This window comes from Pleurodeles waltl, chromosome 11 (assembly GCF_031143425.1).
Source record: "Pleurodeles waltl isolate 20211129_DDA chromosome 11, aPleWal1.hap1.20221129, whole genome shotgun sequence".
Lineage (NCBI taxonomy): Eukaryota > Metazoa > Chordata > Amphibia > Caudata > Salamandridae > Pleurodeles > Pleurodeles waltl.
In genome coordinates, this window is record NC_090450.1 from 943404704 (window position 1) to 943418880 (window position 14177).

General features: G+C 44.9%; 1 protein-coding gene across 10 annotated transcripts in view; it reads left to right on the forward strand.

Annotated features, from left to right (window-relative positions):
- DEPDC5 (DEP domain containing 5, GATOR1 subcomplex subunit) overlaps positions 1-14177 on the forward strand; it is a 401482-nt gene that overhangs the window by 102266 nt on the left and 285039 nt on the right. For all 10 annotated transcript variants that reach the window (XM_069215090.1, XM_069215095.1, XM_069215097.1 and 7 more), the window contains exons 12-13: positions 9740-9812; positions 12487-12590. In XM_069215090.1, the coding sequence (XP_069071191.1) occupies positions 9740-9812; positions 12487-12590 (177 nt within the window). The remainder of the gene's footprint in view (positions 1-9739; positions 9813-12486; positions 12591-14177) is intronic.

Sequence of the window (14177 nt, forward strand, 5' to 3'; positions counted from 1 at the left end):
CATAAGTCCGTTCCCCCTGGTCCCGCCCCCCCGCCACATACCACCTACTTATGCCTCCAGTCACTTAGCTTAGTGTTTGTAATAAAGATGCATGTTGTTTAAGGCAATTTATCCCCACGTCTCGGCAGAGTCGCAGAACATCAGCAAATTATCGTGTTCCAGTCATCGTTCCTGATAGTCTATCTGGGCCTGGATAAATGGATTATAACTCGTCAGCAGTCCTTGGGGTGATCTTCGGCCCACCTAATTCTCCTGTTATCGTGGAGACAGAGCTGGCTGTGTCTGAGTCCGATCCCGGCTCCTCGAGGCCGCTGGCCGTTGTGCTGCAGCTTTGCGTATGCAGTGGTGTCTCTTTTAGCACTTTTGCTCTTTCCTCCGCTGCTTGCCAGACATTGGGCTGGCCTCTGGTGCGCCTTTTGGGTTGCTTCCTTACGACAGATTTTTGCCATTTCCCGTCCTCCTCTGCATCTTCCCGGGGGTGCGCAAGGCCCTTAGCGTGGAGCCACGTCCAGGCATCCTCGGGGTTGGTGAACATGTGGGTTCGGTCCTCCATCACAACCCTTAGCTTGGCTGGGAATAGCAAGGCATATTTTATGTTCTGTTCTCGTAAGCGTTGCTTGACTTTTAAAAAAAGAATTACGTTGGTTCTGCACCTCCTGTGTAAAGTCTGGGTAAGCGTTAATATTCGCATCTTCGTATTTGAACGGGCCCTTATTTCGGAATTGTTGCAATATTACGTCTCGGTCTCTATAGTTCAAGAACTTAGCGATCAATGGCCTGGGGGACTGGCCGGGAGCTGGGGGTCTGCCCGGGATTCTGTAAGCCCTTTCAACTGAAAAAAACTTAGATAGAGCCCCATTTAACACCTCCTTGATTAACCACTGCTCTAGGGTGATTTCTGATTCCGATTGACGCATACTTTCCGGAAAGCCCAAGAATCTTACATTGTTCCGGCGAGCCCTACTCTCCGTTTCCTCCGATCTTCTCCAAAGTATCTTCAGCTCCTCTTCCATGCGCTGAATCTGTTTTTGATTTCCTTGCGCTATTGGAGTTAGATCAGATATTTCTGCTTCGGCTGTTTTCACTTTTCCAGCTAGGCTCTGGTGATCCACTCGTAAGAGATTCAAATCCTGCGCAACTGCATCAATTCTACCTTCCAAGGATGACTTAGTATCCAATATTGCCTGTAAAACTTTCTCGAACTGAGCGGAATGTGCTAGGAGTGTGCTTTCCAATGACTGTAGGGATGGGCCGGACTGTTGATCTGTAGGCGTTATTGCTTGGGTGGTTCGGTCTGGGTTTTTAGTTGTCTTGACTCTGCCGGCCATTTTGGCTGTTTTGAGATTGCCTTCCAGCCTGCAACGATTACGCACTGTTGATCCTCTTGGTTCGTTTGTTCTGAGCTTTTACTGAGTTGCCTGAGCGTGAAGCGCACATCCGGCGTTGATAGCGCTAATTTATGCAGCAAAGCAAAGGGACTTAGTCTTATTTTGGCTTTTTATAGCATGGATGCTCAACTACAAATGCTGCATACTGCGCAGAGTGCAATACTCTAGCTGCTAGTTCCTGCAGGGCTGACCCCCGGGTCTATTGGAGTGTGCGGAGGATGTACGCACTGGAGGAGAACCCTCGTTGCTTCTGGTGTGGCGGGGTGGCCTGGCGCCAGAGGTTCCCTCAGGAGAAAGGGGAGAAATGCTGGGCAGTCGGAGAAAGGCGTCGGCGCAGGGGAGAAATCACAAGCCGGGGCGATTGCGGTGCGCCACAGACGAAGCACGCGCAGCTAAAGACAGCTGCGGCAGGGGCCCATTACAGGGAAGTCCAAGGCAGGCCGCATATCCACCGTCCAACCTAGCCATCCACTCTTCAACAGTCCGAGCCCCCAATGGCACACGTTCCCTGTTTATTTTGCCCTTGTGCGTGGAGGGAAAGGTGAGGTGAAGAGGGGGGAGGGTGCTTGCCTTATCAGGGGATCCCCCCTTCTACTTGATTGTAATGGTCTCCCCCCTCATGGATGCCCTCCTCACCTCGTTTTTTTTTTTTTTTTTTTTCCCTTCCTTTTTCTTTTCCTTTCCTTCCTTCCTCTCTTTTGTTTACAATGGAGAGATTTCTCCTGCTCCGGGGGTCCCTGCCGACTATTGGGCCGCCGCTGCCTCCTCTGCTTGTCTTCCTTGTGCTTCCCTGGAAGCGAGCCACAAAATGGCGCCCCAGCGTCTCAGGCCGTCCCCGCTCGGCCCCAGGCGCCGATCACCACCAGTCGCGCGGTCCGCTCTCGCCTAGCGGACGCGCGTGTACGGCCCCCTTGGCCCCAATCAGGCCCAATTTCGGGGGCGGCCGCGCCCGGCGAGAGCGCGGCCGGGACTGCCGTCGCAGGTCCACTCGGACCGCGCCACGCACGGCCCGGACACTGCACCGCCCCTCTCCCAATCCGAGGGACGCCCGCGGCACGAGCCGGCCGCCCCGGTCGCCCCCAGCTAAATTGCTGCTCCGGCCGCCGCTCCCAGGCCGCGGGGGGCGCCTGCCAGGATATTCTGATGGAGCCGGGAGCGGAGCGCACTGATCAAGCGACCGTCCCGGCCGCCATCTTGGCTCCTCCCCCCTGCTGGACTAATATGACATCCATCAGTCCCTACTGCCTGCTCCCCGGGCCCTTCATGGGCTCATCCAAAGGCTCCTCTTTGACCACTTCAAACAACCTCATCTGCCATCATGGAGTGGACCTTTGGGAAGTCCAGGTCCTCAACATCATCCCCTGAGCCACTCAATCCTTCATCCAGCGTTCCTGAATGTCTGTCCAGGAGTTTCCATCGGCTCATGGAGGGCTGTTGAAAATGTTGCTGTAGTGCCACCACCACCACCTTGCCCCTTTTCATAGGCACCTTAGTCTTTGTAGAAGCCACCCTGGATCTTGGGCATGTACGCCATCACAGCTGCTGCATCTGCCAATCATTGAAGTGCTCTCTGTCACAATCTGATGCACTGGGTGGCCCTGCCTCTCTAGTCCTTCCATACCTCTCTTGCTTCATTGAATAAACATATTTCACCGCCTGCCGTAACTTGGAGACAGTCCACAAACATCATGGCATATTTGATGTTGAGGTGCTGCAACTGTTTCTTGACCACCAAGAAGGTTTTGCATTGACTCTTTACCAATGATGCATAGTCCGGTTAGATGTTCACCAGGCTTCCTCTGATCTGACAGGGCCTGTGTTTATGTACACTTTGCAATATATTGTCATGGTGGTCTCTGAAGTTGAGCAGCTAGACCACTATAGGCCTGGGTGGCACTCTAGGCGACCCGGGACCCTGTGCGCCCTTTACTGAGATCACCCTCAACACTTTACCACCCTCCCAACACCTCCCTGAACAACAATTGCTCCACATAGAGTTATGTTCAGGGTCCCTCTGCCCTCTCCAGCACTCCCACCAGACATATATAATTCTGTTGGGATCGTCCTCCAGTGTACTCCACCCTCGCTGACAAGACATTCACTTTGTTTTGCGACTTCTGCAATCTAGCCTTGTGGTCCACCATAGTAGGTCTGAGCTGAGTTGCGGTCGACTCAGTGTCTGCAACCTGTCTCCCAGTTTAGTTTAATCTGCCCTCAGAAGGCCATATCGAGCACCACTGCCTCTATCTTTTGCTCCAGTGAGTCCTTGGAATCACAGATAGCTGCCAGGATTATAGCCGTGTGGGCCTCCAAGCCCATGTCAGCCCCCATCCGGCCCCCCTCATTTATAAGGAACCATTCTGGTAGCCAACGAGGTCGAGCTTGACCTCACCAACGGGGCCCTCGGCTGGCATTGCGGTACAGTTGCTGTCCCCAGGGTCCTCCACCCCTAGCCAGACTAGGGGGTTAACACACACAAGCCTCTTCTGTTCTGACACCCCTGGGTTCCGCATGGCACCCGTGGGTCTCTCTTGGGATGGATGTTCTGTCCTCAGCCCCTGCCCAGGGCCTACTCCTTACTTTCTCTGCTCAGGGGGAGGGGCACCCCTTGATATCATCTCCACCAGTTCTCAGTAGCACTGCCAAGAATCACAAACCACCGTCTAAGGGGTCTCCTGCTGCCCCCCAGCTCCACTCCACGCCGCAGTTATAAACGTTCCCCTGGCCACTGGCTTTAGAACAGTTCTCTTGCTTGAGGTCTTGCTGGTCTTTGGGAAGTAAAAGCACTGAACTGTAAAATACTCCTTATGCTTATCTTACTCCGAATTCTCCTGGTGTGCTGCGCGAGTCTGATCCAGGGGTGTTAGAAATGGGGTTTCTGGTTGGTTAGGGTATGCACCTCAGCTAAGTAGAACCCACCACTCTAGTCAGGGCAAGGGAGTTACACACCCAAGATAACTCCGGCTCACCCCCTTGGTAGCTTGGCACAAGCAGTCAGGCATATCCCAGAGGTCATGTGTAAAGCGTTTGCACAACACACACACACACACACACCATTGACACAATAAATACACCACAAAAGGTACCCCACACAGGGTTATATAAAAATAGATTTCTGTATTACATGTATATATATATTGTGAGACCAAAGTGACGATATTCACAAGTACTACACCCAGATCTGGGGCCTCCTCCACGTCCTGAAAGCCAGTTGTCCTTCGGGGTGGGGATCTGAATCTCTGTCTAGACCCAGAAATGGACCGATCTGCTTTGTCAGATCGCCATAGCAAGCAATCATCCTGGATATTGGGAGAATATATATGACATCTGAAATGCAAGGAAGGCACTTTTATCTTATCAGTACATAATACATGGTCCAGATTGGATTACTGGCTGGGAACATGAGAGATATGCACCTGGACTACAGATATCCTCCATATGCCCAAAACACTCTCTGACTATGCACTGGTGCTGTTAGAACTGATAATCCCTACACATAGGTCCACACAGTTCCAGTGGAGGCTGCAAACAGGCTGCAAAACGTGGAATGACAATATGAGACACACCCTCAGCCTAGTGTCCTGGCAGAAGTTATGGCACAAATTACAGAATACAACGAAACAGCTGCACATGAGGTACATCACATGTCAAGATGATGGGTTGCACGCATACATGTGGAGAGTGGGCGACCTGACTGGACGTTAGCCAACAAAATCAAGGAGCCAGGACACTCCTTTATTGGCAAGCTTTGCAAACTTCTATGCTAGGCTATATGAGGCCCCTGACGCTGCAGATGGAAGGGAAACAGCAAAATATTTAGATGGCGTGTCCCTGGCATGGCTATCATTGGGCCAAAGGGAATTTCTTGTGCAGCTGATTACATTAGAGGAGGTGAAGGATGCCATACGAATGCTCCAAAATGGGAAAACATGAGGCAGCGATGGGCTTCCAAACGAATCTACAAGAAGTATATATAAGTAATTGCATCACATCTACCCATAACGTATATGGAGGGATATGAGTAACTATTCCTACCATCCTCTCTATGGGAAGCTTTAATTGTAGCCCTACTGAAGCCTGTAAAGCTCCAGAGAAGTGGGAGTCATAAAGGCCATTATCATTGATAAATATAGATGCCAAGATTCTAGCAAAGATAATAGCGGCCAGGGTTAGGCCATTACTACCTATACTGATCCTACTGGACCAATCAGGGTTTTTTCCCACACAATCAACCTCACACACCTTGCGTACTCTTTTTGCGGTGCTTCATGAACTAAGCCCATCCATTCGAGCTTCTACAGTACTGTTAGACATTTTCAAGAGCGTTTGATTCTGTATAATTGGAATATATGTTTACAATACTCCACCGAATGGGAATGCTACAGTAGTTTCTGAGATGGATCTGACTTCCTTATACGGATCCATCAGCAAGGGTGCTAATCAATGGTAACACCTCAAGCTTACTAAAGATTAGAAGGGGAACGAGGCAGGAGTGACCTCTGTCACAGATTTTATGTGAATTACTTTGGAACGCCTAGCATGCATTGTATGGCAGCGGCATGCAGAGGCGGCACTGAGATTGCGCCAACGGCCGCTTGCCATATCTGTTTATGTCGTTGGCATGGTCCTTTACGTTCGGGACCCAGATACACATTTAGCATTTCCAGTAAATGAATACATTAGATTTGAGTGTCAATTGGGAGAAGTTGACTATATATTCCCTTATGCTGTGCACTGAGCCTCACGCCTTGGATTTCCCTTTAGAGTGGAGCTCGGAGTCCATTAAGTATCTGGGTATATGGATGCACAGGGACCCAGAAATAGTCGTTAGACAGAATTATGGACGAAGATTTTTTTATACATGTTCATTAACATCCCCATAGTTCTGACAAAGACCTTCTTTTAAACTCTCAGGTCCTGCATGATAACTCTAGCCTGGGCCGGTAAACATCCTAGAATAAGCTGGGATACACTCAAATGCTCTTATGACCAGGGTAGATTTGGTGCCCTGGACATGTATTTATATTATTTGTGCGCGCAGCCACACTTTGCCCACTACTGTCACCTCTCTCTGAAATATCTACCCCACTTGGGTGTAGACAGACTACCACCACCGCCACTTCTCCTCCTCCTCCTTCTTCTTCTCCTTCTCCTTCTCCTTCTCCGCCTCCTCCTTTTCCTCTTTCTTCTCCTCCTATTTTTTTTTTTTTATTAAATAATTTTTATTGAGATTTTTAATGCAAAGAAAAAATAAAATACATGTACAATATTGCAAACAAATGAAAACCCCACCCTACATATAACATAACTTAGGTCTTATTATTCCTTACAGTATATATGTTTGACTGCCGAGCAAAATTGAAGGAGCGTTCCTTGTGGCACCAAATGGTCCCGTCTCAGGGCCCATAGTTGATGGTGTACCCTAATAGCGCTTATTGGATATATTGGGGAGGAGGGAAGTTGAGCCTTTCTTCTTCTCCTCCTATTTCTTCTTCTTCTGGGCGAATAGAACCCCAAAGTGCGTCCCGCATTACCAGTCCACCCGGCCATATCGAGGACCAGGGAGGAAAAGGCACCGACAACGCTCGCAGACTCTGGGTTGAGTACACTGGGAGATGTCTACTCTTAAGGAATGTTTCTGACATTAGATAACATGACACAAACACAGTGGCAGACCCCTTTACAGTCTTTTACAGGGAGTGCAGAATTATCAGGCAAGTTGTATTTTTGAGGATTAATTTTATTATTGAACAACAACCATGTTCTCAATGAACCCAAAAAACTCATTAATATCAAAGCTGAATATTTTTGGAAGTAGTTTTTAGTTTGTTTTTAGTTTTAGCTATGTTAGGGGGATATCTGTGTGTGCAGGTGACTATCACTGTGCATAATTATTAGGCAACTTAACAAAAAAAAATATATACCCATTTCAATTATTTATTATTACCAGTGAAACCAATATAACATCTCATCATTCACAAATATACATTTCTGACATTCAAAAACAAAACAAAAACAAATCAGTGACCAATATAGCCACCTTTCTTTGCAAGGACACTCAAAAGCCTGCCATCCATGGATTCTGTCAGTGTTTTGATCTGTTCACCATCAACATTGCGTGCAGCAGCAACCACAGCCTCCCAGACACTGTTCAGAGAGGTGTACTGTTTTCCCCCCTTGTAAATCTCACATTTGATGATGGACCACAGGTTCTCAATGGGGTTCAGATCAGGTGAACAAGGAGGCCATGTCATTAGATTTCCTTCTTTTATACCCTTTCTTGCCAGCCACGCTGTGGAGTACTTGGACGCGTGTGATGGAGCATTGTCCTGCATGAAAATCATGTTTTTCTTGAAGGATGCAGACTTCTTCCTGTACCACTGCTTGAAGAAGGTGTCTTCCAGGAACTGGCAGTAGGACTGGGAGTTGAGCTTGACTCCATCCTCAACCCGAAAAGGCCCCACAAGCTCATCTTTGATGATACCAGCCCAAACCAGTACTCCACCTCCACCTTGCTGGCGTCTGAGTCGGACTGGAGCTCTCTGCCCTTTACCAATTCAGCCACGGGCCCATCCATCTGGCCCATCAAGACTCACTCTCATTTCATCAGTCCATAAAACCTTAGAAAAATCAGTCTTGAGATATTTCTTGGCCCAGTCTTGACGTTTCAGCTTGTGTGTCTTGTTCAGTGGTGGTCGTCTTTCAGCCTTTCTTACCTTGGCCATGTCTCTGAGTATTGCACACCTTGTGCTTTTGGGCACTCCAGTGATGTTGCAGCTCTGAAATATGGCCAAACTGGTGGCAAGTGGCATCGTGGCAGCTGCACGCTTGACTTTTCTCAGTTCATGGGCAGTTATTTTGCGCCTTGGTTTTTCCACACGCTTCTTGCGACCCTGTTGACTATTTTGAATGAAACGCTTGATTGTTCGATGATCACGCTTCAGAAGCTTTGCAATTTTAAGAGTGCTGCATCCCTCTGCAAGATATCTCACTATTTTTGACTTTTCTGAGCCTGTCAAGTCCTTCTTTTGACCCATTTTGCCAAAGGAAAGGAAGTTGCCTAATAATTATGCACACCTGATATAGGGTGTTGATGTCATTAGACCACACCCCTTCTCATTACAGAGATGCACATCACCTAATATGCTTAATTGGTAGTAGGCTTTCGAGCCTATACAGCTTGGAGTAAGACAACATGCATAAAGAGGATGATGTGGTCAAAATACTCATTTGCCTAATAATTCTGCACTCCCTGTATATACCATTGAGGCTATAAAAGCACCCACAGTTTCTGGGTGAACCGCCAGCGTTGGGGGCATTGCAAGCGTTCCTCACCTGCAGCTCGTGGAATAAACTTATCACTAGATTATATAATGTCACTCAAAAAGACTGAACAGTAAGACTGCTTACCACGCTAGATAAATGGAATACTGTGTTAGATGAACCACTTACTGTTGAAGAGTGGAACTTCTGCTATGCATTTACCAGTAGGCTTACTGCTAATTGCAATCTACGAATTGTACACTTTAAATATTTGCAGCAAATGTATTATGCCTGTATGTCCTTCATTATGACGCCCTCTGCATCAGATGTAGGGCTCCAGAGGCAGACTTCATATACTTAGCTTGGCAGTGTAAACAGATACAGCAATTCTGGACGCAAGTGGCCCATCTGTCAGATATGGTGACGGAGACTATAAAATACACCCCACACATCTGCCTTCTTAGTCTAGTCAAGCCACAAAAGCTGCAAAGGTGGAAATTGGTGGCCGTTGCCTTGCTGTTGGACAAAAGGAGAGTGTCTGTGCATTGGGGGAAAAGAGTAGCACCTAAGTTCAAGCTGTGGTTACTGGACCTGACATACTGCAGAGACCAGTTAGAACTTTAGGCGTAAGCGCTCCCGGAAGCTTCACGACCAAAGGATATATATCAGGGTTCTTTACAAGGTACCTTTTGCGAGCGGCAGATATAACCTTCAATGTTATATATACAACACCCCTAATGTTAGTTGCATGTGCTTTTATATGTGAAGTAAGCACTGTGTCTGTATGGAAATGTGATGACACTGTGGTTGCATTATTTATTGGTGTAATGTTCAAAAGCCAATAAAAATATTTAAAAAGAACAGATATCCAGAGAGATCATGCAGTGTCAAGTTATATGGGGGCAGGGAATTTCCTTTAGCATAATACAATTGAGAAGTGGGCTGAAGAGATTGAAGCTGAAAAGCCTTATGGGTAACAGACAAGTTTTAAAGAAAATGGCAAAATATTGCTGAAACGGAAAGCATTCAGAGTTGAAATTACCTTCTTGGGGTACCATCTTCACCTTTGTCTCTTAATATAATTTCAGATGAGTTTCCTGAAAGCCATCGTCCCGCCATCCTTCAGGATCATGAAGAACGGTTCTATGAGGATTTTTACAAGTAGGTCTCCGTACCATTCTGATGTCTTGGTCAAAATTGCCCCTTTTCCTTTTTTTTCAAATTCCTTGCTTTACCCTTCTTGCCAGCATCCTTTAGGAGCCTACAGCTCGACTATGTAAAAATATCAATATGTAGCATAATTGGCAGAACCAGTGTAACAAATTTCTTTTGCAGCAGGGTTATCTTATATTTTCACACTCTCTGTAGAGAAATAGCGTTTTGCTTCATGATCACTGTACAGCGCTGGAAGGCCACTCTGCCTAGGCAGCATAAAAGAGTCAGCACTTCAAGTTGAATTGTTCAATTCACTAGTAAGAGTTGTTGGTGGATTGAATTTGTTGGTTGGGAAGTCTGAAAATGTGCACTCACCTTACCACTGTCATGTAGGACTCCACAACCTGGGGGAGATTAGGTCTGTGGTTACATAGAGCATTTTAGCATTGGAGACTAGTTCCTGGTATTGTGGGGTGAGAATGGGCTTCCAGTGGTAAAATATGATCCAGTGAGTGAGTTTATGGAGATGTGACCCAAAGTTTTGCTGAAAAGGTGGGTTTCAGATGTTTCTTGAATGGAAAAAACAACTAGTGATATTTGAGTATGACTTCGACTTTGTTCCATATGTGGTATTTGAGCTTTATTGACCTTTAGTGGACTTTTCCTGTGTTTGACCAAATTGAGATCCAGTGTAGTGCTTTGAAAGCTGTTGTGTCATAGTCATATATCTGGGAACCAACAGATTCTTCCATTTTGATAGTCTCAGTGGTTTTAGGAGCTGTTGTTTTGGGACTCCAATGTGAGCAATGTTGCAGTAGTCCAATGTTGTTAGCATCAGGCATCTGTTAATTTTCCTTTCCACCTGTAGTAAGGAAAGCACTTTCCTAAGCATGTTAATGTGTAAAGGCAATCCCCTAGCCCCCACAGGTGATGTTTACGTGTTTCTTGAAGTAGAGATCCAAACCAAATTCAATTCACTAGTTAGTTACATTGTCAGCTGCTGTTAGCATCAAATAGAAATTTAGACCATCTGAATTGCAATGTTTTCTTGTTTGTTCCTCTATGGACGAACCCTATCCATTGAGGCTAAAACAGAGGCCCTTCATCTAATGAAAGATAAAATTGAGATTTGATATTTTCCTCATTTTTATGAATCCCAGATGGTTCAATATGCACACATTTGGAACTGAAGTTTGCAAATGTTTATTACTAGGAAGCAGGGGTGATCCCTCGTCAATAAGAGTCCTGTGGATCAGGTTCTGTGATTTCATATGTTTTGGATCTTGTCTGCAGTAGTGCCTTCTTGGATTTAGTTTGTATACCTTTAACCGACTGGACTAGTATGCAAATGATGTAACTTTATCAAGCACCAAAACCTTTGTGATAGCTTGCACAATATGATTGTGTTATTAGTTGACTGCTGTGGATACTCCAGAAAGAAGTTAACAAGAGTGATTAACCACATGATTAAGCTTCACTTTGATAAAAGTAGGCGGATGGATTCATTATTTTGAATGGTGGTGTCAATTCAGGCAAAACTGCTCTCTTTATTATCCCTTGGCTGATATTCTGCATCCCTTCACCATTTTTTCATCCTGCCCAAGTTCAGGTTTGCATTTGTTTGTGACTCAGTTTGAGCCCTCAGTGTTCAGTTTGAGTGATCTTATTGTGTCTTCTACTTTTGCAAGGGGAACCCCCATCCCCTTTCTTTCTTTATGCCGCTCTTCTCTGGTCCACTGTTTAAAAACATTTCTGTCCCTTTCTGAAGTGACTCCCCTTTCTTCCTCTCTCCCCTTCACCTTTTCTACACCTCCACAATTGTCTTTAAATATTCCTCCTCTTCTTCAACATCTCCAAACGTTGCTATTTGTGTTTGTGATCTCTTACTCCCTTATTTCTTCTCTGATCCTCCCGATCAACCTTACTGCCAAGTTAGAGAGAGAAAATGGTCTACCATGACCAAGTTTAATTTTTGATTTCCTGATTTTCAGTTTCCATTTTTTTATTACACATCTAATTACTGTTTTTGAGCCTTCCTTGTAACTTAAGCATTTTTTGTTTAGTTTCTATTTTTTAACCTCCAGACGTAGGGCCAAATATCTGGTTTGTTGCAGTTTTTCAGTTTGGAAATTTCCCTAGGTTGGATTTTACTCATCTTGGGTTCATCAAGCAGGGATACCTCCACTAGAGCATTCATCAACTGAACTTAATGTAACGAACTTATGAAATGTTACCAGATAGCAAGCACCAAATTCAGCTCTAGAAATAGGTAAACCTTTTTAGCATATGAATTTCGAGTAGATTGTCATGTTTGCATAGTTTACCCACATGCTTTGTAAAGTTTGCAATTTTCTAACAGATATTCTTGGTACAAAACTAGTTTTATTTGGGTAAATACCAACTCTTTATCTGTTGAACTCAGTCTGTTATGACTTCACATTTTGGAGATACTCCTATCTTGTGGAAAGACTGTGCAAAATCTATACCCCCTACATGGATATTATGTTCCAAAACTGTTTTTGTAGTAAACATACCCCTTTCTTCCTATTACTGCATGTGAAGCGACCTTCTTTTGATGACCTTCTTGTTCTTCGACCACTTAGTATGCTCCTACTGCCTTCCATTTCTATGAAAGCCATCCATTTTTTCTTTCGTAAGCAATGTCCCTGTCTTTTTCTAGAGTGGTGGTACAAAGTGAAAGAAGAGAGGATTGGACATCTTTATTAGTCACCATTAAAAAACTCTTCATTCAATACCCAGTGCTGGTGCGTCTGAAAGGGGCAGGTAAGAGCTAGGATAACTGAGTGTTGTTTGGGTGTATGTAGGGCATGGTACCAATTGTTTCAGTTGGCTGAAGAGTCCCAAACACTCTCTATTGCTTTTGACAATGAGAAAGACTCAAGGCCTGATTTAGACTTCGTTGAATGTGAGGTATTTGCTAAAAAGAAAACGTGGATATCGTTTCCGCCCAATTTATACTACACAGACATCACTACACTCTAAATAGGGTGAGAGGGACATCTCTTGCTTTTTGGTGGATGTGCCACCTCTGCAGAACTCTAAATCATCCCAGTGGTAGAGTCTTTTAACTTGGGATAAACTTCACAAACCAAAGTCACAATGAAATAAGGTTGGATAACTTAATCCCTGCTTAACCCCTCTCAAGATTTTGTACATGATTGATACCAGTTTGGGACAGCTGCCAATAATTTAAATTGAGGTAAAAGAGTTTTGTATTCCTTATTTAACAAGTGTGAAATATGCCTTTGAGTTTGATGTAACATGGCTTAATCCTAAAAAACAGATTTGACTCTGGTTTCATAAAAGTGATCCCCAGATCATATTCTAGATGATTAGAGAGAAAAATAAGATATTTTGCCAGTTTTTCTTGATTGTAATTGTGTACAGTGCTTTATGAAATTCAGACAATGAACTATAGCCAACATCCCACCTTTTGAGTGCACAAACCTTGTCAAAGTATTTAGTTTGTTGAAAAATAGTTGCTCAAGATATGCCCTGGTAGATGCAAAATCTGTTTTTACTTGAAGAGATATGAAGTTATCCTGAATGGTGAAACTGCATTAATCTCTGCTGTAATCATAAATACAGAGCCTTTGATTCTTTTATCCTAATTTTGAACTATTATTAACAGCACAACCTTTAATAGCCTACTATGGCAAGAAGGAAGGCGTATCATTTTGAAAAGTGTTTGAATCCTGTGTCCTACTTTGTGAAGTAGCTAGATGTAATCTCTTGTTCTATTTAAATCTGTTCAATTTTAAAATGATGATCATTTGTACATTTTTCAATACATTTACATGGGGTTTGGTTGAGAGGTAAACACTGTGGGTCACTCAAGGTGATGTGTATTTGGTTGTGTTGAAGCATCAGTTTCTCTGACCGGCCTGGATGATGTGCATGGGGTTACAAAGTGTTGAGTTGAGCAATCAGTGTCTTTCTGTATAGATTCCAGAGACATTTGGTATAAAGAAATTTTAGGGAGAAGGCTTTCTTCTGTGCTCGATGTTAAGCCTGAATCTTTTTGTATTTATCGGCCTGGGGTTGCACTCCTTGTTGCTTGAAAACTCAGGTCTGAGTTTTGGATGTAATGGTCTTCCTCACAAGGGCCTCAAATGTTTAGAATAATATATTTTTAGATGTAAGGAATATTTTTCTTGAATGCGAGATGCTGCACAGATGGTGGAATGAGATGCCAGCAGCCTTCTTTCTGGTCAGTCAGAAGGCTACCTATGAAAAAGGCGCACACACCTCTCTCCAAAGGGTAAAAACTATTCATTTGTTTCTGGATCTCAACCCACAGGGCCACTGGTCAGCAATTAACCCTTATCATGCAGCAGGCAAAAAACATTA